We start from the raw sequence: 27,027 nt of genomic DNA, 5'->3' as shown, positions 1-27,027 counted from the left end.
GGGGGTACAGACACAGACCCTCTCCCCCCATCTCTCTCCCCCCCATCTCTCTATGGCAGGGTGGGGGTACAGACACAGACCCTCTCCTCCTATCTCTCTATGGCAGGGTGGGGGTACAGACACAGACCCTCTCCCCCCATCTCTCTCCCCCCCATCTCTCTATGGCAGGGTGGGGGTACAGACACAGACCCTCTCCTCCTATCTCTCTATGGCAGGGTGGGGGTACAGACACAGACCCTCTCCTCCTATCTCTGTATGGCGGTGGGGGGGGGTAAGGGTATGACAACAGTAGGGGGGCAATATAGTCCCCAGTTTAAAATGGGGTACAACCACTCCACCTCTTCACTGTAATAGTCAAAGTGTGATGATCATTCTACAGCAAAAATGGCTGGATGGATAATGGTAGCTGGGCCTCAGTTGAGATCTGCCATTCACTCATTGTACCAATAATTTTGTGACCTGCTTTGTCTTATGAATCAAACTACTATCCAGACAAAAACAACCAAACCTAGACAGTCAAACACAGACCAAGACACCCAAACATGCACATAAAGGTACCCAGACAGACAGACACATTATCTGGGACAAAGAGAGAGGTCTGTCTAATCGGACAATGAGGGAAATCTCTGTACTCCAGACAATGACTGGATTAGTGGACTCCCCAGTCCACAGACACAGCTTGTCAAGGCTCAGTGGTTCTGCTGTTCCTCAGCTATAAAGGAACCCTCAGCCTTAAAGGGATACTTCAGGATTGTGGGGGGGCCAGAGGAATTACATACTACTGTACGCTGCCTCAACCTACTTCTACCTGTTGGCTTAGAAAGCACAGGCTCTTCTAGAGCTAAGGCACAGCTGTATGGAACATGGGTATCAGTGCTGCTATGACAAGTGCCCTTTCTACTACTGCAGTGACAGACACACAGGGGAGCAGCCTTACCCTTGCATAGTGCAATTCCACTCCGTACAGCTCCAGCGTCCGTGCTGTGTTCAGGTAATTAAACTCTGACTGGGCAGAAGACAGACCACTGAGAAGTAGAGAGAGAACGAGAGATAAATGAGAGGGAGACGGTTCCTCTAATCAAACGCACGTAATCCATTCACAGAAGACAGAGCAGCACAGTGAGATCATGCCTGGAAATGCACTCAATAAAACCATGGAAACCTACTCTGCTATAAGAGCTGGGGCAGTATACAGCTGTGTATGAACATGTGTCCCTGGGACATGAAGATGGGCCGCTCTACCTGTGCTGTTGGTGGTGTTTGGTGACCTCCTTGTGGAACCCTTGTGGCGGGTTGGGGATGAAGCAGAACTCTGAGAGGTAGCCAGGAGCATGCTCCGAGTCACTGTAGTCTCCCAACTCAGCTACACAACGCACAGAGAGAAAATCTATTCAATAGTACACAGACAGTTAAATCGACACACATAGCCTATATCATACACAGCAAACAGTAGGCCTATATTGTACTGGACAGACAAACCATTGCCTATCAATGCAGTAATGAATACAAGAACCTCAATCAAAAGCCTGGTTATGAGGTCTGTTTATAAAATACACAAGTGGTAGAGAAGCTTTGGAGCGCCAACCACCACTAGAGTAGCTGAGTACCTCAGATCCATTAGCTTGTGGTCGTGTGTGAAACAGACACCAATTCATAAGAGTGGACCTCTTAAAGGGCCAATTCTTCATTGTAACAATAACAAAGCAGTGTCCTTGCCTCTGTTTTTGTGAAAAAGCTGAGGAATTCAAGGACTGACCATCCAATATAACATGTATCATTTTAAGCGTGTTGAAGCTATACAGTGTTTGTTTTCAAACATTGGAATAAAACAAGCTTGTATTAGTTATATTCTTCAAGATTCAATGGGCATTCATAACTCATAAGTCCAAAAATGTATGTAGCAACTGCAGATTGCTGCTTTCAAATGGATAGTTTGTGATTTTGACAATGTCTCAGCGTGCATTTTAAAAGAAGTTGCCAACTAGCGTTCACGCAACTGGTAACTAGCGTAATGACAGGAAGTCATGCCTAGTTTGACTTCCTGTCATTGCACTAACGCTAGTTAGCGTTGGATTGCAAAACTACATCTAACTTCCTTCATACTGGACGCAGAGACATAGATATGACATCCACAACTTCATCTGACTCTGGGGAAAATCCCTTTAACCACGGGCTCATAACAAACAGATCAATTCAAAACAGTTATTGATCTAATCACCACACACACAAAAAAGACCCACAATGTTCAAACTAACCGATCAATTGCCTATGGATTTATTAGCAGTATGCAAATAAATATCTACACAGCACTAACGCCAAAGCTTTCAGCAGAGTGCATTTCTTGATCGAATTTGACCAGCCTCACTGATTTGGTAAAACTAACCGAATTACCAGCAGCATTGAATCATCTTGAAACTGAAATGAAGCTAAAATGATTCATACCACTATCCCCATGGCTACAATGAAATGAAAACCTTCTCATGGGGAGGGACACTGAGCTAAGTGAGATTCTGGACATGGACACCCACAGGTTGTGTTAGATGTTGGAGGTGCAGTTCAAATCCCTCCAGTGACCTATATAGCCATGAGACTCCCTGGGGAGTTTGGGGAGAGAGGCAAGCCTCAGCAGGCCACTGCAGTGGGGATGTGGACAGATTGAATGGGGACAGACCCCTGGCTAACCCCCTCTCCAATCTGTCAGGAGCCATTATTCAGGTCAATCTGGTGACACAGGCTGGTAAACTACACTCCTCAGGCTAAAAGGCCCATCACAGTGGTAGGCTGTCGCTCTATGCTAGCTGTGGACCGCTAGGCTATACTATGCTAACATGCTACAGTAGTCAGCGTTCTAGTTTATTAGTTAGAATGTTGGTTACTGAGTAATAAAAATGGCATTCAACACCTGGAAATCATGTGTTTGATGTATTTGATACCATTCTACTCATTCTGAGTCAGCCATTACCATAAATCTGTTCTCCCCAACCTCTTGTGCTATGTGCTGTACTATACTGTGCTTTGCTGTCCTGAGCATGCTTGGCAAATGGCCAGTCACACTATCAGCACAAAAAAGTCATACCACACAAATCAATCTGGGACAAAAGATGGGGAGAAACAGCCTAATGATTAGCATAGCGTTCCGTATACAGCTAACCATGTCCTGCTAATGTAGACCGTCATTGTAAATAAGAATTTGTTCTTAACTGACTGGCCTCGTTAAATAAAGGTTCATTAAATAAAAAAAAGCAACAAGGGCATAAAGAGAGGATTATGGCCGATTTCAGGCTCCGCTGCAAACAGCTTATTTTATTGGGTGAGAGAATTAAAGAATAAATTGGATATGACGTTGTAAAAAGTTATGCAAGGCGGCACACACAGAGTGACCATTGGGAAGTCCTGGTGAGTACACTGACTCTCAGCTAAAGGCTTACAACACACAGCTTTCTAGTCATCTCACAACAAAAGAGTTGGAGTTGCCTAGTGGCCAGAACCTGTGCAGCCTCGTATGAAGCATCAGAGAGATCAAATAAATGTGTGAACTAACTACCAGTAGCTACATATCTTTAGCAGCACATCAGGAGAATGGCTACTTACATTGAACAGCATGGGACACCATGAGAATGGCTACTTACATTGAACAGCATGGGACACCATGAGAATGGCTACTTACATTGAACAGCATGGGACACCATGAGAATGGCTACTTACATTGAACAGCATGGGACACCATGAGAATGGCTACTTACATTGAACAGCATGGGACACCATGAGAATGGCTACTTACATTGAACAGCATGGGACACCATGAGAATGGCTACTTACATTGAACAGCATGGGACACCATGAGAATGGCTACTTACATTGAACAGCATGGGACACCATGAGAATGGCTACTTACACTGAACAGCATGGGACACCATGAGAATGGCTACTTACATTGAACAGCATGGGACACCATGAGAATGGATACTTACATTGAACAGCATGGGACACCATGAGAATGGGTACTTACATTGAACAGCATAGGACGCCAGGAGTGCGGCAGTGTTGTGTGGACAGGGCAGTCTGTGGGACACAAACACACAAGTCACCACATTAATTAATTTGGATCAATAGGAAAATCATTACAACAGCTTTTATTTTTCTACCAATAAAACAGTGTTTCATCGTGCTGGCCCGGTAGAATCAGTGTTAGTCCACTAGAACAGTGTGTCAGCGTGCTGGCCCGGTAGAATCAGTGTGTCAGCGTGCTGGCCCAGTAGAATCCGTGTTAGTCCACTAGAACAGTGTGTCAGCGTGCTGGCCCGGTAGAATCAGCGTTAGTCCACTAGAACAGTGTGTCAGCGTGCTGGCCCGGTAGAATCAGCGTTAGTCCACTAGAACAGTGTGTCAGCGTGCTGGCCCGGTAGAATCAGCGTTAGTCCACTAGAACAGTGTGTCAGCGTGCTGGCCGGGTAGAATCAGCGTTAGTCCACTAGAACAGTGCGTCAGCGTGCTGGCCGGGTAGAATCAGCGTTAGTCCACTAGAACAGTGTGTCAGTGTGCTGGCCCGGTAGAATCAGCGTTAGTCCACTAGAACAGTGTGTCAGTGTGCTGGCCCGGTAGAATCAGCGTTAGTCCACTAGAACAGTGTGTCAGCGTGCTGGCCCGGTAGAATCAGCGTTAGTCCACTAGAACAGTGTGTCAGTGTGCTGGCCCGGTAGAATCAGCGTTAGTCCACTAGAACAGTGTGTCAGCGTGCTGGCCCGGTAGAATCAGCGTTAGTCCACTAGAACAGTGTGTCAGCGTGCTGGCCGGGTAGAATCAGCGTTAGTCCACTAGAACAGTGTGTCAGCGTGCTGGCCCGGTAGAATCAGCGTTAGTCCACTAGAACAGTGTGTCAGCGTGCTGGCCTGGTAGAATCAGTGTTAGTCCACTAGAACAGTGTGTCAGCGTGCTGGCCTGGTAGAATCAGTGTTAGTCCACTAGAACAGTGTGTCAGCGTGCTGGCCTGGTAGAATCAGTGTTAGTCCACTAGAACAGTGTGTCAGCGTGCTGGCCTGGTAGAATCAGTGTTAGTCCACTAGAACAGTGTGTGAGTGTGCTGCTGAACCTGTGTAAATAAGAACAGCCAACTGAACTAACCTTCCAGTCAGGATGTCCTGTTTGAGCTGGAGGAAATATTGGTACCTACAGGGAATAAGGAGAGCAGTTACACCAATAACAATGTGATACAGATGTCTTTGTGATTATGGACCATAGTACATTTGGACATAATGTACAGTACACTAGATAAAGCACCTGGACCGGACCCACTCACATGGAGCTTCTCTGATGCTCATTGCTTAGGCAACATTTCTATGACTTAACTTGTAGCCTGTTGTTTTTGTGTATAACTAATACTGAATGAATCTCATCATAGTACAAGAGCTCACCAGCACTGTTGTTGTGTGCTGTCTGGAATCGATAACGCACATCCAAAACAGATCCATGCCTCTGCATCTTAGACATACAAAGTGGTTTACTCACTTGATAAGGCTGGCTGAGCAATATCATGCTTGAGTGGTGCATGGATTGAATAAATAACACTGGAGTATCCAGTTGACTGTAACTCTGTTTTTAATGACCATGGATGGACACCCTTGCAATAGGGGATGGCAGCATCCATGGCATGCTATTCACATTTATACCTAGCTGTGTGCCAGGCAGCCAGCAGTAGAATTAGCCCATTATTGGTTAATATACCTACCAAGCGGATCCTAGTCTTAGATGAAGTGAACTCTCAACCCCAGACCTACTCCTAACCCGTTTACTGTAGTCCTCTCCATTAGTAGAATGATTAGCTGAGGGCTTTAGCAAGTGCAATACAGTTACACAGGGTAATTCATCTCCTTATATGGGCATGACATGGCAGGTTGTAATAGTAATAACACTAATGACTAAATAAGACAAATGACAAGAGATACCAACATTTACACAAAACAATGCAAACAGTACATTACAGAGACAATAGCTACATCAATCTACACGCTCACATCCACCAACCTCAACGGAAGTGTTTACATATAGTACAGGAAGGGTTGCCATATTTTCACAAAGTGGTTGAATTTATGTTAAAGCATAGGTAATCTTCTCCATAGGAATACACTTATTCATTTCAGAGAGCCGTCTTGGAATTGGGAGAGGGGAATATGATTTTCATGTCAATGCAACACATTTTCTTGCAGTGGCAAGAGCGATTTCTGTCAATTTGATTTTTAAGTTATTCCTCAAATTCACATTTGTGAAGTTACCCAGAAGGCATATTTCAGGATCAAGTGGGAAAGGGACCTCCATAATAAAGGCCAGGGTATCACAAACATCATGCCAGAAGGCTTGTAATTTAGTACACTGCCAACTGGAACGCAAAAAAAGTATCTTCTGTTGTTCCACATCTGTAACACATTTCTGATATTTCAGGGTGATATCTATGTAGCCTCTGAGGTGTCAGATAGAGTTGGTGGAGGAAGTTGTAATGTAGAAGTCTATATCTGGAGTTGATGGTCACTGACACACTATTTTGGCATAGGTCCGACCATAGCCCCTCATCAATTGTAGTATTCAATTTGGATTCCCATCGCTCTCTCGACTTATGTACATCTGGTTTTGGGAATTGTTGCATTAGCAATGAGTAGACTGAATATAAATCTGTGTGTGGCATGGTTATCATGGAGTAGTTGTTCAATACTTGACAGGTTTGGTAAAGTCATATCTCTAAGAGTGCTTCTAAGAAAGTTTCTTAACTGTAAATAACAAAATAAATGATTATTGGATAAATGGTATTTCTCTTTAAGTTGCTCAAATGACATACAGTTGAAGTCAGAAGTTTACATACACCTTAGCCAAGTACATTTAAACTCAATTTTTCACAATTCCTGATATTTAATCGTAGTAAAAATCCCTTTTTAGGTCAGTTAGGATCACCACTTTATTTTAAGAATGTGAAATGTCAGAATAATAGTAGAGAGAATGATTTATTTCAGCTGTTATTTATTTCATCACATTGCCAGTGGGTCAGAAGTGTGCATACACTCAATTAGTATTTGGTAGCATTGCCTTTAAATTGTTTAACTTGGGTCAAACATTTTGGGTAGCCTTCCACAAGCTTCCCAAAATAAGTTGGGTGAATTTTGACCGATTCCTGTTGACAGAGCCGGTGTAACTGAGGCAGGTTTGTAGGCCTCCTTGCTCGCACACACTTTTTCAGTTCTGCCCACAAATTTTCTATAGGATTGAGGTCAGGGCTTTGTGATGTCCACTCCAATACCTTGACTTTGTTGTCCTTAAGCCATTTTGCCACAACTTTGGAAGTATGCTTCGGGTCATTGTCCATTTGGAAGACCCAGTTGCGACCAAGCTTTAACTTCCTGACTGATGTCTTGAGATGTTGCTTCAATATATCCACAAAATGTTCCTTCCTCATGATGCCATCTATTTTGTGAAGTGCACCAGTCCCTCCTGCAGCAAAGCACCCCCACAACATGATGCTGCCACCCCCGTGCTTCACGGTTGGGATGGTGTTCTTTGGCTTGCAAGCCTCCCCCTTTTTCCTCCAAACATAACAATGGTCATTATGGCCAAACAGTTCTATTTTTGTTTCATCAAACCAGAGGACATTTCTCCAAAAAGTACGATGTTTGTCCCCATGTGCTGTTGCAAACCGTAGTCTGGATATTTTAATGGCGGTTTTGGAGCAGTGGCTTCTTCCTTGCTAAGCGGCCTTTCAGGTTATGTCGATATAGGACTTGTTTTACTGTGGATATAGATACTTGTGTACCTGTTTCCTCCAGCATCTTCACAAGGTCCTTTGCTGTTGTTCTGGGATTGATTTGCGCTTTTCGCTCCAAAGTACGTTCATCTCTAGGAGACAGAACACATCTCCTTCCTGAGTGGTATGACGGTTGCGTGGACCCATGTTGTTTATACTTGCGTACTATTGTTTGTACAGATGAATGTGGTACCTTCAGGCATTTGGAAATTGCTCCCAAGGATGAACCAGACTTGTGGAGGTGTACAAATGGTTTTCTGAGGTCTTGGCTGATTTCTTTAGATTTTCCCATGATGTCAAGGAAAGAGGCACTGAGTTTGAATGTAGGCCTTGAAATATATTCACAGGTACACCAGCAATTGACTCAAATTATGTCAAATAGCCTATCAGAAGCTTCTAAAGCCATGACATCATTTTCTGGAATTTCCCAAGCAGTTTAAAGGCACAGTCAACTTAGTGTACGGAAACTTCTGACCGACTGGAATTGTGATTCAGTGAATTACAAGTGAAATAATCTGTCTGTAAACAATTGTTGGAAAAATGACCTTTGCCATGCATAAAGGAGATGTCCTAACCAACTTGCCAAAACTATAGTTTGTTAACAAGAAATTTGTGGAGTGGTTGAAAAAGGAGTTTTAATGACTCCAACCTAAGTGTATGTAATCTTTAACTGTAAGTATCCCATCTATATAACAATGTTCTACATGACATAAGTACCCCATCTATATAACAATGTTCTACATGAAAAAGTACCCCATCTATATAACAATGTTCCACATGACATAAGTACCCCATCTATATAACAATGTTCCACATGACATAAGTACCCCATCTATATAACAATGTTCTACATGACATAAGTACCCCATCTATATAACAATGTTCTACATGACATAACTACCCCATCTATATAACAATGTTCTACATGACATAAGTACCCCATCTACAGTGGGGGAAAAAAGTATTTGATCCCCTGCTGATTTTGTACGTTTGCCCACTTACAACGAAATGATCAGTCTATAATTTTAATAGTAGGTTTATTTGAACAGTGAGAGACAGAATAACAACAAAAAAATCCAGAAAAACGCATGTCAAAAATGTTATAAAATGATTTGCATTTTAATGAGGGAAATAAGTATTTGACCCCTCTGCAAAACATGACTTAGTACTTGGTGGCAAAACCCTTGTTGGCAATCACAGAGGTCAGACGTTTCTTGTAGTTGGCCACCAGGTTTGCACACATCTCAGGAGGGATTTTGTCCCACTCCTCTTTGCAGATCTTCTCCAAGTCATTAAGGTTTCGAGGCTGATGTTTGGCTACTCGAACCTTCAGCTGCCTCCACAGATTTTCTATGGGATTAAGGTCTGGAGACTGGCTAGGCCACTCCAGGACCTTAATGTGCTTCTTCTTGAGCCACTCCTTTGTTGCCTTGGCCGTGTGTTTTGGGTCATTGTCATGCTGGAATACCCATCCACGACCCATTTTCAATGCCCTGGCTGAGGGAAGGACCGTCCATCGTCCCTTTGATGCGGTAAAGTTGTCCTGTCCCCTTAGCAGAAAAACTCCCCCAAAGCATAATGTTTCCACCTCCATGTTTGACGGTGGAGATGGTGTTCTTGGGGTCATAGGCAGCATTCCTCCTCCTACAAACATGGCGAGTTGAGTTGTCAAAGAGCTCCATTTTGGTCTCATCTGACCACAACACTTTCACTCAGTTGTCCTCTGAGTCATTCAGATGTTCATTGGCAAACTTCAGACGGGCATGTATATGTATTCTTGAGCAGGGGGACCTTGCGGGCGCTGCAGGATTTCAGTCCTTCACGGCGTAGTGTGTTAGCAATTGTTTTCTTGGTGACTATGATCCCAGCTGCCTTGAGATCATTGACAAGATCCTCCCGTGTAGTTCTGGGCTGATTCCTCACTGTTCTCATGATCATTGCAACTCCACGAGGTGAGATCTTGCATAGAGCCCCAGGCTGAGGGATATTGACAGTTCTATCGTGTTTCTTCCATTTGCGAATAATCGCACCAAATGTTGTCACCTTCTCACCAAGCTGCTTGGCGATGGTCTTGTAGCCCATTCCAGCCTTGTGTAGGTCTACAATCTTGTCCCTGACATCCTTGGAGAGCTCTTTGGTCTTGGCCATGGTGGAGAGTTTGGAATCTGATTGATTGCTTCTGTGGACAAGTGTCTTTTATACAGGTAACAGACTGAGATTAGGAGCACTCCCTTTAAGAGTGTACTCCTAATCTCAGCTCGTTACCTGTATAAAAGACACCTGGGAGCCAGAAATCTTTCTGATTGAGAGGGGGTCAAATACTTATTTCCCTCATTAAAATGCAAATAAATTTATAACATTTCTGACATGCGTTTTTCTGGATATTTTTGTTGTTATTCTGTCTCTAACTGTTCAAATAAACCTACCATTAAAATGATAGACTTATCCTTTCTTTGTCAGTGGGCAAACGTACAAAATCAGCAGGGGATCAAATACTTTTTCCCCCCTCACTGTATATAACAATGTTCTACATGACATAAGTATCCCATCTATATAACAATGTTCTACATGACATAAGTATCCCATCTATATAACAATGTTCTACATGACATAAGTATCCCATCTATATAACAATGTTGAACATGTATTATTCCCTTCTCATGCCAATGTTGAAACATGTTGCTATCCAAGATCATTGGCAGGAGTCTGATTTGCCACAGGGGTGTTTTGGGTGACAAGTCCTGTTTCAGACCAAATAACTTACAAATGTCATACCAAGACCTTACTAAGTTGATGGTACAGAGATTGCTTGTTTTTGTTGATATAGTCTTGAGGTTCCATTTGTAGATAATATTACTCCCAACCTCTTCATTAAGAGCAAACATTTCCATCTGAGTCCAAGGGACTGGTTCAGTTTCAAATAGGAATGAAATGTATCTCATTTGCGATGCCCAGTAATACATCTTTGGTAGACGGAGACCTCCCAGACAATAATCCCACATTCATTTGTCCAGGCTCACCCTTGGGGTTTTACGGTTCCATACAAATTGTCTTATGGTCTTGTTAAAGGACTTAAAGAAACTCTCGGGTAGGGATTATGTGTAAAGATTGAAATAGGTACATCATTTTAGGCAGAACGTTCATCTTAATACAGCTAATTCTCCCAAATACTATTCAAGTCATCCACCACCTTCTGAACCAAGACAGAGTAGTTAAGCTTGTACACATTTCTTAAGTCATTATCAACTGTGATTCCCAGATATTTGAACCCCTGTGGCGACCATCTGAAGGGACCCGTTCGTTCAAAGATGCTATAGTCAAAGCGAGTCAGTGGAAGTATTTAAATTTTGTCCATGTTGACTTTGTAACCTGATATAGAGCTGTATGTACCCAAAAGCATCTGCAGTTTTGAGGTGGATCCGGTCAGGTCAGAGAGGAACAAAATAATGTCTGCGAACAATGAGATCATATGATTTATCTGGCCCACCTGAAAGCCCTACATGCCAGGATCTGTTCTTATGGCCTCCGCCAGGGGTTCTATGGCCAGCACAAAAAGGAGCAGAGGAAAGTGATCAGCCCTGTCTTCTACCTCTAAAGAGTACCCAGTGTACTCTTTACTAGGCCCTTACCCAGTGTACCCTTTACTAGGCCCTTACCCAGTGTACTCTTTACTAGGCCCTTACCCAGTGTACTCTTTACTAGGCCCTTACCCAGTGTACTCTTTACTAGGCCCTTACCCAGTGTACTCTTTACTAGGCCCTTACCCAGTGTACTCTTTACTAGGCCCTTACCCAGTGTACTCTTTACTAGGCCCTTACCCAGTGTACTCTTTACTAGGCCCTTACCCAGTGTACTCTTTACTAGGGTCATCAGCCAGCACTCTTTATTAGTATGAGGGGTGTGAACATCTAAAAGTTAAAACACATAGCCTTGTGTTGTGTAATTTGTGTAATAAAAGTCATGTAATTCAAATAAACCCAGAGGAAGAGGACAACTTTAGGCTACTTTTGTGAATTTGCGAGGCATGCAAGACAAAACATTGCGAAATGCAGATTACCAAGATATATGTGTATGGTTCTGCCTGCCCCTCCCCTCTCTCTCGCTGGCCTGCCTGCCCCTCCACTCAATTCAAGGGCCTTTATTGGCATGGGAAACATATGTTTACATTGCCAAAGCAAGTGAAGTAGATAATAGGGAGCAAAATTGGGCTTGTTTTCGAATACTTTGGAGATCTGTGTAATCTGAGGGAAATATGTGTCTCTAATATGGTCATACATTTGGCAGGAGGTTAGGAAGTGCAGCTCAGTTTCCACCTCATTTTATGGGCAGTGTGCACATAGCCTGTCTTCCCGAGAGCCACGCCTGTTCACGGCAGTCATTCTCAATAACAAGGCTATGCTCACTGAGTCTGTACATAGTCAAAGCTTTCCTTAAGTTTGAGTCAGTCACAGTGGTCAGGTATTCTGGCACTGTGTTCTCTCTGTTTAGGGCCAAATAGCATTCTAGTTCGCTCAGTTTTTTTGTTAATACTTTCCAATGTGTCTTTTTGTTTTCTCATGATTTGGTTAGGTGTAATTGTGTTGCTGTCCTGGGGCTCTGTGGGGTCTGTTTGTGAACAGAGCCCCAGGACCAGCTTGCTTAGGAGACTCTTCTCCAGGGTCATCTCTCTGTAGGTAATGGCTTTTTTTAATGGAAGGTTTGGGAATCGCTTCCTTTTAGGTGGTTGTAGACTTTAACAGCTATTTTCTGGATCTCTCTCCCTCCCTCCCTCGCGCTGGCCTGCCTGCCCCTCCTCTCGCTCTCCCTCGCGCTGGCCTTCCTGCCCCTCTACCTCCCTAGCCCTGGCCTTCCTGCCCCTCTCCCTCCCTAGCGCTGGCCTTCCTGCCCCTCTCCCTCCCTAGCGCTGACCTTCCTGCCCCTCTCCCTCCCTAGCGCTGGCCTTCCTGCCCCTCTCCCTCCCTAGCCCTGGCCTTCCTGCCCCTCTCCCTCCCTAGCCCTGGCCTTCCTGCCCCTCTCCCTCCCTAGCGCTGGCCTTCCTGCCCCTCTCCCTCCCTAGCGCTGGCCTTCCTGCCCCTCTCCCTCCCTAGCGCTGGCCTTCCTGCCCCTCTCCCTCCCTAGCGCTGGCCTTCCTGCCCCTCTCCCTCCCTAGCGCTGGCCTTCCTGCCCCTCTACCTCCCTAGCCCTGGCCTTCTACCTCCCTAGCCCTGGCCTGCCTGCGCTTTCACTTTGCTAATGATGCATGTGTGTGTTCAGTCTGTTGTCTGGAGAATATCCTAGTTTAATCATGGGACCGATGTTGCCGGGATACAGAGGTATTTTCGGGCCAGTCTTGCGAGCACGACTCTTCGGTACTCTTCGTTGCTGAGTGGGTGGGGCTGTTTTTGTCTCATAATATGAAATTACAGTGGGCTACTGGTAGCCTGTAAAGATTACCCTTTTCAGATATAATGGAATGGAAAGCGCCTCGGCTACAGCATTTTTGTTTGTTTGTTAGGGTAAGGCTGCACTACGGCTTTTTAAATGCAGACACAAAACCTTCTCTGGAGATAAGAATGGCATTTTATTTGTCTGTAAAGTAATGCTGCTTCTGAAGTGGGACTAACTTCCATCACTAGGCGACCAGAACTGTCAATCAAATCATCTCAAACTGCTTCGCACAGCCTGCCTGCAGAACACTCTCTCCTAAAAAAGTACTTAAAAAAGTACTTTTAAAATACTGTGACTTACCAAGACATTTATTACAAAGAAAGTACATCTAGCTACACTACCATAAAAAACACAACACAGCAACACATCAATCAGCAACGAAACAATAGAACATCATGCCGGAGCAGAATTCTACCGTCTGAAAACAATTTATCAAGGCATCAGAAGAGTTATCAGTGGTCGCTATTGACATGTTACTGTAGCTGCATTCCGTGTCTGTAAAGGGTTGCGGTTGATATAACGTCATTGCCTGGTCATACATACGAAATAGGACCATTATTCTACATTTTGAATTGACGTGGAATTTTGGCAGTTTAAACATCAAGCAAAATGTTCCATTTCTAATTAGTATCCTTACCTAGTGTACTCTTCCTGAAGTTTATTAGGGTCGGTCACATAGAACTAGTAGGTTTATTTGAACAGTGAGAGACAGAATAACAACAAAAAAATCCAGAAAAACGCATGTCAAAAATGTTATAAAATGATTTGCATTTTAATGAGGGAAATAAGTATTTGACCCCTCTGCAAAACATGACTTAGTACTTGGTGGCAAAACCCTTGTTGGCAATCACAGAGGTCAGACGTTTCTTGTAGTTGGCCACCAGGTTTGCACACATCTCAGGAGGGATTTTGTCCCACTCCTCTTTGCAGATCTTCTCCAAGTCATTAAGGTTTCGAGGCTGATGTTTGGCTACTCGAACCTTCAGCTGCCTCCACAGATTTTCTATGGGATTAAGGTCTGGAGACTGGCTAGGCCACTCCAGGACCTTAATGTGCTTCTTCTTGAGCCACTCCTTTGTTGCCTTGGCCGTGTGTTTTGGGTCATTGTCATGCTGGAATACCCATCCACGACCCATTTTCAATGCCCTGGCTGAGGGAAGGACCGTCCATCGTCCCTTTGATGCGGTAAAGTTGTCCTGTCCCCTTAGCAGAAAAACTCCCCCAAAGCATAATGTTTCCACCTCCATGTTTGACGGTGGAGATGGTGTTCTTGGGGTCATAGGCAGCATTCCTCCTCCTACAAACATGGCGAGTTGAGTTGTCAAAGAGCTCCATTTTGGTCTCATCTGACCACAACACTTTCACTCAGTTGTCCTCTGAGTCATTCAGATGTTCATTGGCAAACTTCAGACGGGCATGTATATGTATTCTTGAGCAGGGGGACCTTGCGGGCGCTGCAGGATTTCAGTCCTTCACGGCGTAGTGTGTTAGCAATTGTTTTCTTGGTGACTATGGTCCCAGCTGCCTTGAGATCATTGACAAGATCCTCCCGTGTAGTTCTGGGCTGATTCCTCACTGTTCTCATGATCATTGCAACTCCACGAGGTGAGATCTTGCATAGAGCCCCAGGCTGAGGGATATTGACAGTTCTATCGTGTTTCTTCCATTTGCGAATAATCGCACCAAATGTTGTCACCTTCTCACCAAGCTGCTTGGCGATGGTCTTGTAGCCCATTCCAGCCTTGTGTAGGTCTACAATCTTGTCCCTGACATCCTTGGAGAGCTCTTTGGTCTTGGCCATGGTGGAGAGTTTGGAATCTGATTGATTGCTTCTGTGGACAAGTGTCTTTTATACAGGTAACAGACTGAGATTAGGAGCACTCCCTTTAAGAGTGTACTCCTAATCTCAGCTCGTTACCTGTATAAAAGACACCTGGGAGCCAGAAATCTTTCTGATTGAGAGGGGGTCAAATACTTATTTCCCTCATTAAAATGCAAATAAATTTATAACATTTCTGACATGCGTTTTTCTGGATATTTTTGTTGTTATTCTGTCTCTAACTGTTCAAATAAACCTACCATTAAAATGATAGACTTATCCTTTCTTTGTCAGTGGGCAAACGTACAAAATCAGCAGGGGATCAAATACTTTTTCCCCCCTCACTGTATATAACAATGTTCTACATGACATAAGTATCCCATCTATATAACAATGTTCTACATGACATAAGTATCCCATCTATATAACAATGTTCTACATGACATAAGTATCCCATCTATATAACAATGTTGAACATGTATTATTCCCTTCTCATGCCAATGTTGAAACATGTTGCTATCCAAGATCATTGGCAGGAGTCTGATTTGCCACAGGGGTGTTTTGGGTGACAAGTCCTGTTTCAGACCAAATAACTTACAAATGTCATACCAAGACCGTACTAAGTTGATGGTACAGAGATTGCTTGTTTTTGTTGATATAGTCTTGAGGTTCCATTTGTAGATAATATTACTCCCAACCTCTTCATTAAGAGCAAACATTTCCATCTGAGTCCAAGGGACTGGTTCAGTTTCAAATAGGAATGAAATGTATCTCATTTGCGATGCCCAGTAATACATCTTTGGTAGACGGAGACCTCCCAGACAATAATCCCACATTCATTTGTCCAGGCTCACCCTTGGGGTTTTACGGTTCCATACAAATTGTCTTATGGTCTTGTTAAAGGACTTAAAGAAACTCTCGGGTAGGGATTATGTGTAAAGATTGAAATAGGTACATCATTTTAGGCAGAACGTTCATCTTAATACAGCTAATTCTCCCAAATACTATTCAAGTCATCCACCACCTTCTGAACCAAGACAGAGTAGTTAAGCTTGTACACATTTCTTAAGTCATTATCAACTGTGATTCCCAGATATTTGAACCCCTGTGGCGACCATCTGAAGGGACCCGTTCGTTCAAAGATGCTATAGTCAAAGCGAGTCAGTGGAAGTATTTAAATTTTGTCCATGTTGACTTTGTAACCTGATATAGAGCTGTATGTACCCAAAAGCATCTGCAGTTTTGAGGTGGATCCGGTCAGGTCAGAGAGGAACAAAATAATGTCTGCGAACAATGAGATCATATGATTTATCTGGCCCACCTGAAAGCCCTACATGCCAGGATCTGTTCTTATGGCCTCCGCCAGGGGTTCTATGGCCAGCACAAAAAGGAGCAGAGGAAAGTGATCAGCCCTGTCTTCTACCTCTAAAGAGTACCCAGTGTACTCTTTACTAGGCCCTTACCCAGTGTACTCTTTACTAGGCCCTTACCCAGTGTACTCTTTACTAGGCCCTTACCCAGTGTACTCTTTACTAGGCCCTTACCCAGTGTACTCTTTACTAGGCCCTTACCCAGTGTACTCTTTACTAGGCCCTTACCCAGTGTACTCTTTACTAGGCCCTTACCCAGTGTACTCTTTACTAGGCCCTTACCCAGTGTACTCTTTACTAGGCCCTTACCCAGTGTACTCTTTACTAGGCCCTTACCCAGTGTACTCTTTACTAGGGTCATCAGCCAGCACTCTTTATTAGTATGAGGGGTGTGAACATCTAAAAGTTAAAACACATAGCCTTGTGTTGTGTAATTTGTGTAATAAAAGTCATGTAATTCAAATAAACCCAGAGGAAGAGGACAACTTTAGGCTACTTTTGTGAATTTGCGAGGCATGCAAGACAAAACATTGCGAAATGCAGATTACCAAGATATATGTGTATGGTTCTGCCTGCCCCTCCCCTCTCTCTCGCTGGCCTGCCTGCCCCTCCACTCAATTCAAGGGCCTTTATTGGCATGGGAAACATATGTTTACATTGCCAAAGCAAGTGAAGTAGATAATATACAAAAGTGAAATAAACAAAAATGAACAGTAAACATTATACTCACAGAAGTTACAAAAGAATAAAGACATTACAAAAGTCATATTATGTCTATATACAGTGTAACGATGTGAAAATAGTTAAAGTACAAAAGGGAAAATAAAACAAAAATATGGGTTGTATTTACAATGGTGTTTGTTCTTCACTGGTTGCCCTTTTCTTGTGGCAACAGGTCACAAATCTTGCTGCTGTGATGGCACACTGTGGTATTTCACCCAGTAGATATGGGAGTTGATCAAAATTGGGCTTGTTTTCAAATTCTTTGGAGATCTGTGTAATCTGAGGGAAATATGTGTCTCTAATATGGTCATACATTTGGCAGGAGGTTAGGAAGTGCAGCTCAGTTTCCACCTCATTTTATGGGCAGTGTGCACATAGCCTGTCTTCCCGAGAGCCACGCCTGTTCACGGCAGTCATTCTCAATAACAAGGCTATGCTCACTGAGTCTGTACATAGTCAAAGCTTTCCTTAAGTTTGAGTCAGTCACAGTGGTCAGGTATTCTGGCACTGTGTTCTCTCTGTTTAGGGCCAAATAGCATTCTAGTTCGCTCAGTTTTTTTGTTAATACTTTCCAATGTGTCTTTTTGTTTTCTCATGATTTGGTTAGGTGTAATTGTGTTGCTGTCCTGGGGCTCTGTGGGGTCTGTTTGTGAACAGAGCCCCAGGACCAGCTTGCTTAGGAGACTCTTCTCCAGGGTCATCTCTCTGTAGGTAATGGCTTTTTTTAATGGAAGGTTTGGGAATCGCTTCCTTTTAGGTGGTTGTAGACTTTAACAGCTATTTTCTGGATCTCTCTCCCTCCCTCCCTCGCGCTGGCCTGCCTGCCCCTCCTCTCGCTCTCCCTCGCGCTGGCCTTCCTGCCCCTCTACCTCCCTAGCCCTGGCCTTCCTGCCCCTCTCCCTCCCTAGCGCTGGCCTTCCTGCCCCTCTCCCTCCCTAGCGCTGACCTTCCTGCCCCTCTCCCTCCCTAGCGCTGGCCTTCCTGCCCCTCTCCCTCCCTAGCCCTGGCCTTCCTGCCCCTCTCCCTCCCTAGCCCTGGCCTTCCTGCCCCTCTCCCTCCCTAGCGCTGGCCTTCCTGCCCCTCTCCCTCCCTAGCGCTGGCCTTCCTGCCCCTCTCCCTCCCTAGCGCTGGCCTTCCTGCCCCTCTCCCTCCCTAGCGCTGGCCTTCCTGCCCCTCTCCCTCCCTAGCGCTGGCCTTCCTGCCCCTCTACCTCCCTAGCCCTGGCCTTCTACCTCCCTAGCCCTGGCCTGCCTGCGCTTTCACTTTGCTAATGATGCATGTGTGTGTTCAGTCTGTTGTCTGGAGAATATCCTAGTTTAATCATGGGACCGATGTTGCCGGGATACAGAGGTATTTTCGGGCCAGTCTTGCGAGCACGACTCTTCGGTACTCTTCGTTGCTGAGTGGGTGGGGCTGTTTTTGTCTCATAATATGAAATTACAGTGGGCTACTGGTAGCCTGTAAAGATTACCCTTTTCAGATATAATGGAATGGAAAGCGCCTCGGCTACAGCATTTTTGTTTGTTTGTTAGGGTAAGGCTGCACTACGGCTTTTTAAATGCAGACACAAAACCTTCTCTGGAGATAAGAATGGCATTTTATTTGTCTGTAAAGTAATGCTGCTTCTGAAGTGGGACTAACTTCCATCACTAGGCGACCAGAACTGTCAATCAAATCATCTCAAACTGCTTCGCACAGCCTGCCTGCAGAACACTCTCTCCTAAAAAAGTACTTAAAAAAGTACTTTTAAAATACTGTGACTTACCAAGACATTTATTACAAAGAAAGTACATCTAGCTACACTACCATAAAAAACACAACACAGCAACACATCAATCAGCAACGAAACAATAGAACATCATGCCGGAGCAGAATTCTACCGTCTGAAAACAATTTATCAAGGCATCAGAAGAGTTATCAGTGGTCGCTATTGACATGTTACTGTAGCTGCATTCCGTGTCTGTAAAGGGTTGCGGTTGATATAACGTCATTGCCTGGTCATACATACGAAATAGGACCATTATTCTACATTTTGAATTGACGTGGAATTTTGGCAGTTTAAACATCAAGCAAAATGTTCCATTTCTAATTAGTATCCTTACCTAGTGTACTCTTCCTGAAGTTTATTAGGGTCGGTCACATAGAACTTCACTCTGAAGCTCAGATTATGAGGCGATCCCCCTGTAAATGCACAATGAGAGAGATTATTGGATCTACACTTAAAAACAACCACTTCCTAGTTAATCCATCCACTGAAGGTTCACCTACGTTTTAGCTGCTTCCTGATGGGTTTGTTTGGATCCAGCCATCTCTGTAAAAGATAAATGAGGAGAAACTCAATGACACAACAGCATTTCCTCAGCAGCCGTGTTCATTCTCAATTATTCACCAGTCAGCCCCCTCCACCTCTCACTCTCCGTTTTCCAGTTGGGAAATGCAGGCTGGGTCGTGATGATCTGTAGCTAGTAACAGTGCATTCGGAAAGTATTCAGAACCCTTCACTTTTTACACATTGTGTCACATTGTGTCTTATTCTAAAATGCATTAAATAGAACCAAATCCTCAATCTACACACAATACCCCATAATGACAAAGCAAAAACAGGTTTAGAAATGTTTGCAAATGTATTAAAAACAAAAAACGGAAATAGATTATTTACATAGACCCTTTGCTATGAGACTCGAAATTGAGCAAAGGTGCATCCTGTTTCCATTGATCATCCTTGAGCCAAACTGAGCAATCGGGGGAGAAGGGCCTTGGTCAGGGAGGTGACCAAGAACCCGATGGTCACTCTGACAGAGCTCCGGAGTTCCTCTGTGGAGATGGGTCAACCTTCCAGAAGGACAACCACCATCTCTGCAGCACTCCACCAGTCAGGCCTTTATGGTACAGTGGCCAGACAGAAGCCACTCCTCAATAAAAAGGCACACGACAGCCTGCTTGGAGTTTGCCAAAAGGCACTTAAAGGACTCTCAGACCAAGATTCTCTGGTCTGCTGAAACCAAGATTGAACCCTTTAGCCTGAATGGCAAGCGTCAAGTCTGGAGGAAACCAGGCACCACTCATCACCTGGCTAATACCATCCCTACGGTGAAGCATGGTGGTGGCAGAATTATACTGTGGGGATGATTTTCAGTGGCAGGGACTGGGAGACTAGTCAGGATCGAGGGAAAGATGAGCAGTAAAGCGAGATCCTTGATGAACCTGCTCTAGAGCGCTTAGGACATCAGCCTGGGGTAAAGGTTCACCTCCCAACAGTCTCTGAAAGTCCTTGAGTGGTCCAGGTAGAGCTCGAACATCTCTGGAGTTCTTTGTCTACACCCATTCAGCATTGTTCATACACTGATCCGTGCGTCCTGTACTAATTGTCCAGCTACTTCCAGACATCTAAGAGAGAGAGAACAGCTCACTGAACATTACTCACCCCATTGCTCTGTGGTTTCGCGTTCAAAGCGCACATTGGACACTCTGGCCAATAAGTAAATAGGGTTGTTCCGAAAGCTCTGACCTCACAACTACAGTCAAGCACCCAAGCTAACTGGCAAACATTGGCTTGCTACTTCCAGACACATAATGAGAGAACACACCACTCTGACCATTTACTCACCCTAGCAGAGCTGGTTAGGCTTTTTTCACTTTATCCAAAGCGTTGGTGACTGTACCTGTGCGACTGGCAACAATTGAATTACGCTTTGTTGCCAACGTTTACTGACACCGGACATATTCAACGGGTGTTTAGCATTCAAAAATGCATCAGTTATTCTGCGCTCTGGCACCCTAAGATGAGAGTCTTTTGTTAAGAAATGTAGCTTGATAGCTAGCTAGGTAAACAATCAATCAGATGGTATACAAGTTTGATATTAAGGCACATGAAAGTTCACATGTTCGAGAAGGCATTTCTGCCCAAAAAAACGCATGACGTTAGTTAGCGAGTCAGCCAGCTAACATTAGCTAGCTAGCTAACAGTACACTAACTTGAAATGAAAATACTTCGTCAAAATTAAAGTGGAGTCTTTTGTTAAGAAATATTTTGTTAAGACATTGTTTTGCTAGCTAGCTCAAGTACACTTGAAATGAAACCACTTTGTCAAAATTAGAAAGGTGTACTATCTGAAAATCTTACCAGAATACATAATGGTTGGACGCGTCTCCTGTCTGATGCCATGCATGGTTGCCTTAATTTGAAGATGTAATCCAGACTGGTGTTTTCTCCATCTCCTTAGCTATCATACTCAAATTCCACTGATTTCAAAACTCGGTCCTCCAGAAAGTGGAGAGCATACACATAACGTTTCCTAGCGAGCCAGCCAGCAAACGTTAGCTAGCTAACAGTACACCTTAACTTGACATTAAGTTTATGCAGTTTTACTACGCTATACATAAAAATATAAAAAAGCAGCGTTTAACACGATTACCTAAACATACTGACCAGCTCCAACAGACAGACGCGTGCTATATGGTAGACCAATCCAAACTCATCTCTCGGCATGTCCAGCCCACTCATTATCTCAGCCAATCATGGCTAGTAGGAAGGTTGCCCCCTTTTTCTGTGGCTAAACCAACTAGGCTCATAATTTAACAATTGTATTCGTATTTACAGATGGCATACACGTTTGATATTAAGGCACATGGAAGTTCACATGTTCGAGAAGGCATTTCTGCCAAAAAAACGCATTTTGATTAGAATTAATGTTTACGTTCAAACAGCTCTCCTGTGAAGTCGTGACTTACGACATACGCCTAGTTTCCTGAATCAAAATCGTCTGAACACACATATATATATATATATATATATATAAATAAATAAATAAATAAATATATATATATATATATATATATATAAAAACATAAATCAAATTTACATAAGTGTTCAGACGATTTTTACTAGGCGTATGTCGTAAGTCATATACACCCATTTATATTTTTGCTTTGTCATTATGGGTTATTGTGTGTAGATAGATGAGGGGGAAAAAAACTATTGAATCCATTTTAGAATATGGCTGTAATGTAACAAAATATGGAAAAAGTGAAGGGGTCTGAATACTTTCCGAATGTACAAATTTACCACACAGTAGTGACAGTACACAACAATTATGGAGGGGAGATGAGGAGGATGGTGTCAACACAACTCCTGTTCATATTAACTCTGCATCAGTGTGTGTCATCAAATCAAATGAAATTATATTGGTCACATACACATGGTTAGCAGATGTTAACTTCTTTGTGATAGGGGGCAGTATTTTCACATCCGGATGAAAAGCGTGCCCAGAGTAAACTGCCTGCACCTCAGGCCCAGAAGCTAGATTATGCATATAATTAGTAGATTTGGATAGAAAACACTGAAGTTTCTAAAACTGTTTGAATGATGTCTGTGAGTATAACAGAACTTATATGGCAGGCAAAAACCTGAGAAAAATCCAACCAGGAAGTGGGAAATCTGAGGTTTGTAGTTTTTCAAGTGATTGCCTATCCAATATCCAGTGTAAATGGGGTCAGATTGCACTTCCTAAGGCTTCCACTAGATGTCAACAGTCTTTAGAAAGTTGTTTCAGGCTTCTATTGTGAAAGGGGAGAGAATAAGAGCACTCAGAGAAGGGGTCAGGCTGAAAGCCATGAGTTGTTTATCGCACATGAGCGTGAGCTCCGTTCCCTTTCCTTTCTAATGACAACAGAATTGTCCGGTTGGAATAAGATTTATGATAAAAACATCCTAAAGATTGATTGTATACATTGTTTGACATGTTTCTATGAACTTTAATGGAACTTTTTTGACTTTTCATCTGGACTTAGTGCCCGCACTTTGTGCATTTGGATTAGTGAACTAAATGCGAACAAAAAGGAGGTATTTGGACATAAAGATGAACTTAATCGACAAAACGAACATTTATTGTGGAACTGGGATTTCTGGGAGTGCATTCCGATGAAGATCAAAGGTAAGTGAATATTTCTAACGCTATTTCTGACTTTTGTTGACTCCACAACTTGGTGGGTATCTGAATGGCTTGTTTTGGTGGCTGAGCGCTGTACTCAGATTATCGCATGGTGTGCTTTCGCCGTAAAGCTTTTTTGAAATCTGACACAGCGGTTGCATTAAGGAGAAGTTTCTCTTTAATCCTATGTATAACACTTGTATCTTTCAAAGTTTATGATGAGTATTTCTGTAAATTGATGTGGCTCTCTGCAAATTCACTGGATGTTTTGGAGGCAAAACATAACGTAACGCGCCAATGTAAACTGATTTTTTTATATAAATATGAACTTTATCGAACAAAACATACATGTATTGTGTAACATGAAGTCCTATGAGTGCCATCTGATGAAGATCAAAGGTTAAGTGACTAATTTTCTCTCCATTTCTGCTTTTTGTGACTCCTCTCTTTGGCTGGAAAATGGCTGTATGTTTTTTTGTGACTAGGTGCTGACCTAACATAATCGCATGGTATGCTTTCACCGTAAAGCCTTTTTGAAATCGGACACCGTGGTTGGATTAATAAGAAGTTTATCTTTAAAATGATGTATAATACTATTAATTATGAGATTTCTGTTGTTTGAATTTGGCGTTTAAACGGCGTTTAAAATGTCTTACGTCGGCCACGGAGAAGGAGAGGCCGCAGCCCTTGTTAGCGGACCGCGACAGTGGCACTGTATTATTCTCAAAGCGGGCAAAGGTGTTTAGTTTGTCTGGAAGTGAGACGGTGTCTGTGACGTGGCTAGTTTTATTTTTGTAGTCCGTGATTGTCTGTAGACCCTGCCACATACGTCTCGTGTCTGAGCTGTTGAATTGCGACTCCACTTTGTCCCTATACCGACATTTCGCTTGTTTGATTGCCTTGCGGAGGGAATAACTACACTGCTTATTTTTCGGCCATATTCCCAGTCCTCTTTCCATGGTTAAACGATGGTTCGCACTTTCAATTTTGTGCGAATGCCGCCATCCATCCACGATTTCTGGTTAGGGTAGGTTTTAATAGTCACATTGGGTACAACATCTCTAATGCACTTCCTTACAAACTCACTCACTGAGTCAGCGTATAGATCAATGTTATTCTCTGAGGCTGCCCGGAACATTTCCCAGTCCGCGTGGTCAAAACAATCTTGAAGTGTGGATTCCGATTGGTCAGACCAGCGTTGAATGGTTCTAGTCACCGGTACATCATGTTTGAGTTTCTGCCTATAAGACGGTAGGAGCAAGATGGAGTCGTGGTCAGATTTGCCGAAGGGAGGGCGAGGGAGGGCCATGTATGCATCACGGAAGTTAGAGTAGCAGTGATCGAGTATATTGCTTGCGCGAGTGCTGCAATCAATATGCTGGTTGCATTTAGGTAGCCTTGTTCTCAGATGCGCATTAAAATCCCCAGCTACAATAAATGCAGCCTCAGGATATATGGTTTCCAGTTTACATAGAGTCCAGTGAAGTTCCTTGAGGGCCGCCGTGGTGTCTGCTTGAGGGGGAATGTACACAGCTGTATCGATAACTGACGAGAATTCTCTTGGGAGATAACATGGCCGGCTTTTGATTGTAAGGAATTCTAGGTTGGGTGAGCAGAAGGACTTGAGATCCTGCATGTTGTTATGATTACACCATGGGTCGTTAATCATGAAGCATACACCCCCGCCCTTCTTCCCAGAGAGGTATTTATCTCTGTCGGCACGACGCATGAAGAAGCCTGGTGGCTGAATCGACTCTGACAACGTATCCCGAGAAAGACGTTTCCGTGAAACAGAGACTGTTACAATCTCTGATGTCTCTCTGGAAGGGAACCCTTGCTCTAATTTTGTCTACCTCGTTGTCAAAAGACTGGATATTGGTGAGTAGTTCACTCTGAAGCGGTGGGCGTTGTGCACGCCTACGGAGCCTGACCAGAAGGCCGCTCCGTCTGCCTCTTCCTTCGGCAGCGTTGTTTTGGGTTGGCCTCTGGGATTAGATCCACTGTCCTGGGTGGTGGTCCGAACAAAGGATCCACTTCAGGAAAGTCATTTTCCTGGTCGTAATGTTGGTAAGTTGACGTCGCGCTTATATCCAATAGTTCTTCCTGGCTGTATGTAATAACACTTGAGATTTTCTGGGGTGACAATGTAAGAATTAATACATGAAAAAACAAAATAGTGCATAGTTTCCTTAGGACTCGAAGCGAGGCGACCATCAGCTGTATTGTAGTATAGTGTGTAGTGGCAGGCAATGTCCCATTAACATACAAGCTTCCAACATGACTTAGGCTAACAGATTGTACAATGGGTTATGTAGAACAATAACTCCCCATCTTATCCCTCTCCATCCCCCTCCATTTCTCACAGCAACACACTTGTCTGAAGACTAAATTCACCACAGAGAGTTACATTTAGGTGAGAGCAGGAAAAGGCTGTCCTCAAGTGAAAGACTTGATGGAGACGGACAGTAGTGAACGAGACAGTGTTGACTGAAGTGTAAAAAGGTGTTTTGCCATCAAGAGTCTGACCTTGGCACCTACCGGGCTGTCGGAGGAGTCGTCGGCCAGATGCAGGCCGAAGTAATCCCTCTCTGTCAGCTCCAGGTGTTTAAACACTTCCTCCAGTAAGACCTGACCCTGGTTGTGCTTCTGTAGAGAGAGGGGGAGGGGGGTAGAAAGGGAGAGATGGGGAAAGGGGCGGGGGGTGAGAAAGAGGGAGCGAGAAAATAACAAATTATTTGTGTCTCCCCTAGCAAACTCCCCATGCCTCAAGTCTCCATGGCAGCCAGGTCTGAGTAGCTGCTACCTATCACTTTCCGTCTCCCATAGCTTAGTCACACCAGGGACAGTGACAACCACTTGTCTCCCTTCTGCCCCTCCCCCCATGCCTCCCATGTGACACACAGCAGTGCTGTGCCAGTAAGGGGATGGTGATGGTGTTGACACGGAGCTCCACAGAGGTAAGTCCATGTCACAGCCCCAGGCCAGTTCTAAGCCACAGGGAGCAGACTGGCAGCTCTAGGCTGCTGACTGTCAAACATGCGCTGACAGAGTGGGGAAAGACAGCCTCTCCCTGCGTACACTGTGTTTAGCCTCAATCCTCAATTAGATGACACCAAATCAAATCAGATTTTTATTGGTCACATACACATGTTTGGCAGATGTTATTACGGGTGTAGTGAAATGCTTGTGCTTCTAGCTCCGACAGTGCAGCAATATCTAACAGTTTCACAACATATACCCAAAACACACGAAAATCTAAGTAAGGAATGGATTAAGAATATATATATACACATACATGTCAGAGCGGCATTGGACTAAGATAGTGGCATAGTATAGAATACAGTATATACATAGATGCGTGACGCAATATTTACACACAATTAAAGTGACTAAGATACTGTAGAATAGTATAGAGTACAGTTAATACATATGAGATGAGTAACGCAAGATACAGAGACATTATTAAAAGTGGCTAGTGATCCATTTCCTTAGTGGCCAGTGATTCCTAATCTATGTCTATAGGCAGCAGCCTCTGATGTGCTGGAGATGGCTGTTTAACAGTCAGTGGTGTAGTATAGAACACAATACAGTATATACATATGCAATGGATGATGCAAAATGTAAACACAATTTAAAAGTGACTAAGATACCGTAGAATAGTGTGGAGTGCAGTTTATACATATGAGATGAGTAACGCTAGAAACGGACACATTATTAAAGTGACTAGTGATCCATTTCTAAAAGTGGCCAGTGATTCTAATCTATGTTTTTCCCAAGGATGTTTTAGTTGCGTAATTCTATATCTAACTAAGGTGTTTGGTGGAGTACTTCTCAAGTGAAACAATGTATGACGTGTTGTCTTATTTGAACAAAGTCGGAGCCGCTGGGCAGGTCTATGCTATTGGATAGAGAGCAATCACCGCAGCACTCCATGTCAGTGGACAAATGGACATCATTAAATCAAAACCCAACCTT

The 27,027-nt window shown here is 43.7% G+C and overlaps 1 protein-coding gene across 3 annotated transcripts in view; it reads right to left on the bottom strand.

Annotated features, from left to right (window-relative positions):
- LOC115155556 (tyrosine-protein phosphatase non-receptor type 4) overlaps positions 1-27,027 on the bottom strand; it is a 113,568-nt gene that overhangs the window by 33,782 nt on the left and 52,759 nt on the right. The window contains exons 3-10 of one of the 3 annotated variants that reach the window (XM_029702260.1): positions 25,579-25,698; positions 19,391-19,433; positions 19,239-19,303; positions 13,848-13,861; positions 5,122-5,166; positions 4,010-4,062; positions 1,243-1,363; positions 938-1,025 (exon numbers count right to left, since the gene is read on the bottom strand). In XM_029702260.1, coding sequence (XP_029558120.1) covers positions 938-1,025; positions 1,243-1,363; positions 4,010-4,062; positions 5,122-5,166; positions 13,848-13,861; positions 19,239-19,303; positions 19,391-19,433; positions 25,579-25,698 — 549 coding nt within the window. Of the gene's footprint in view, positions 1-937; positions 1,026-1,242; positions 1,364-4,009; positions 4,063-5,121; positions 5,167-13,847; positions 13,862-19,224; positions 19,304-19,390; positions 19,434-25,578; positions 25,699-27,027 lie in introns of all 3 variants that reach the window. The other 2 variants (XM_029702259.1, XM_029702262.1) reach the window with 2 other exon arrangements.

This window comes from Salmo trutta, chromosome 20, assembly GCF_901001165.1.
Source record: "Salmo trutta chromosome 20, fSalTru1.1, whole genome shotgun sequence".
Classification (NCBI taxonomy): domain Eukaryota; kingdom Metazoa; phylum Chordata; class Actinopteri; order Salmoniformes; family Salmonidae; genus Salmo; species Salmo trutta.
Note: the sequence above shows the minus strand (reverse complement) of the source record. Positions and strands in the feature narration are given on the sequence as shown.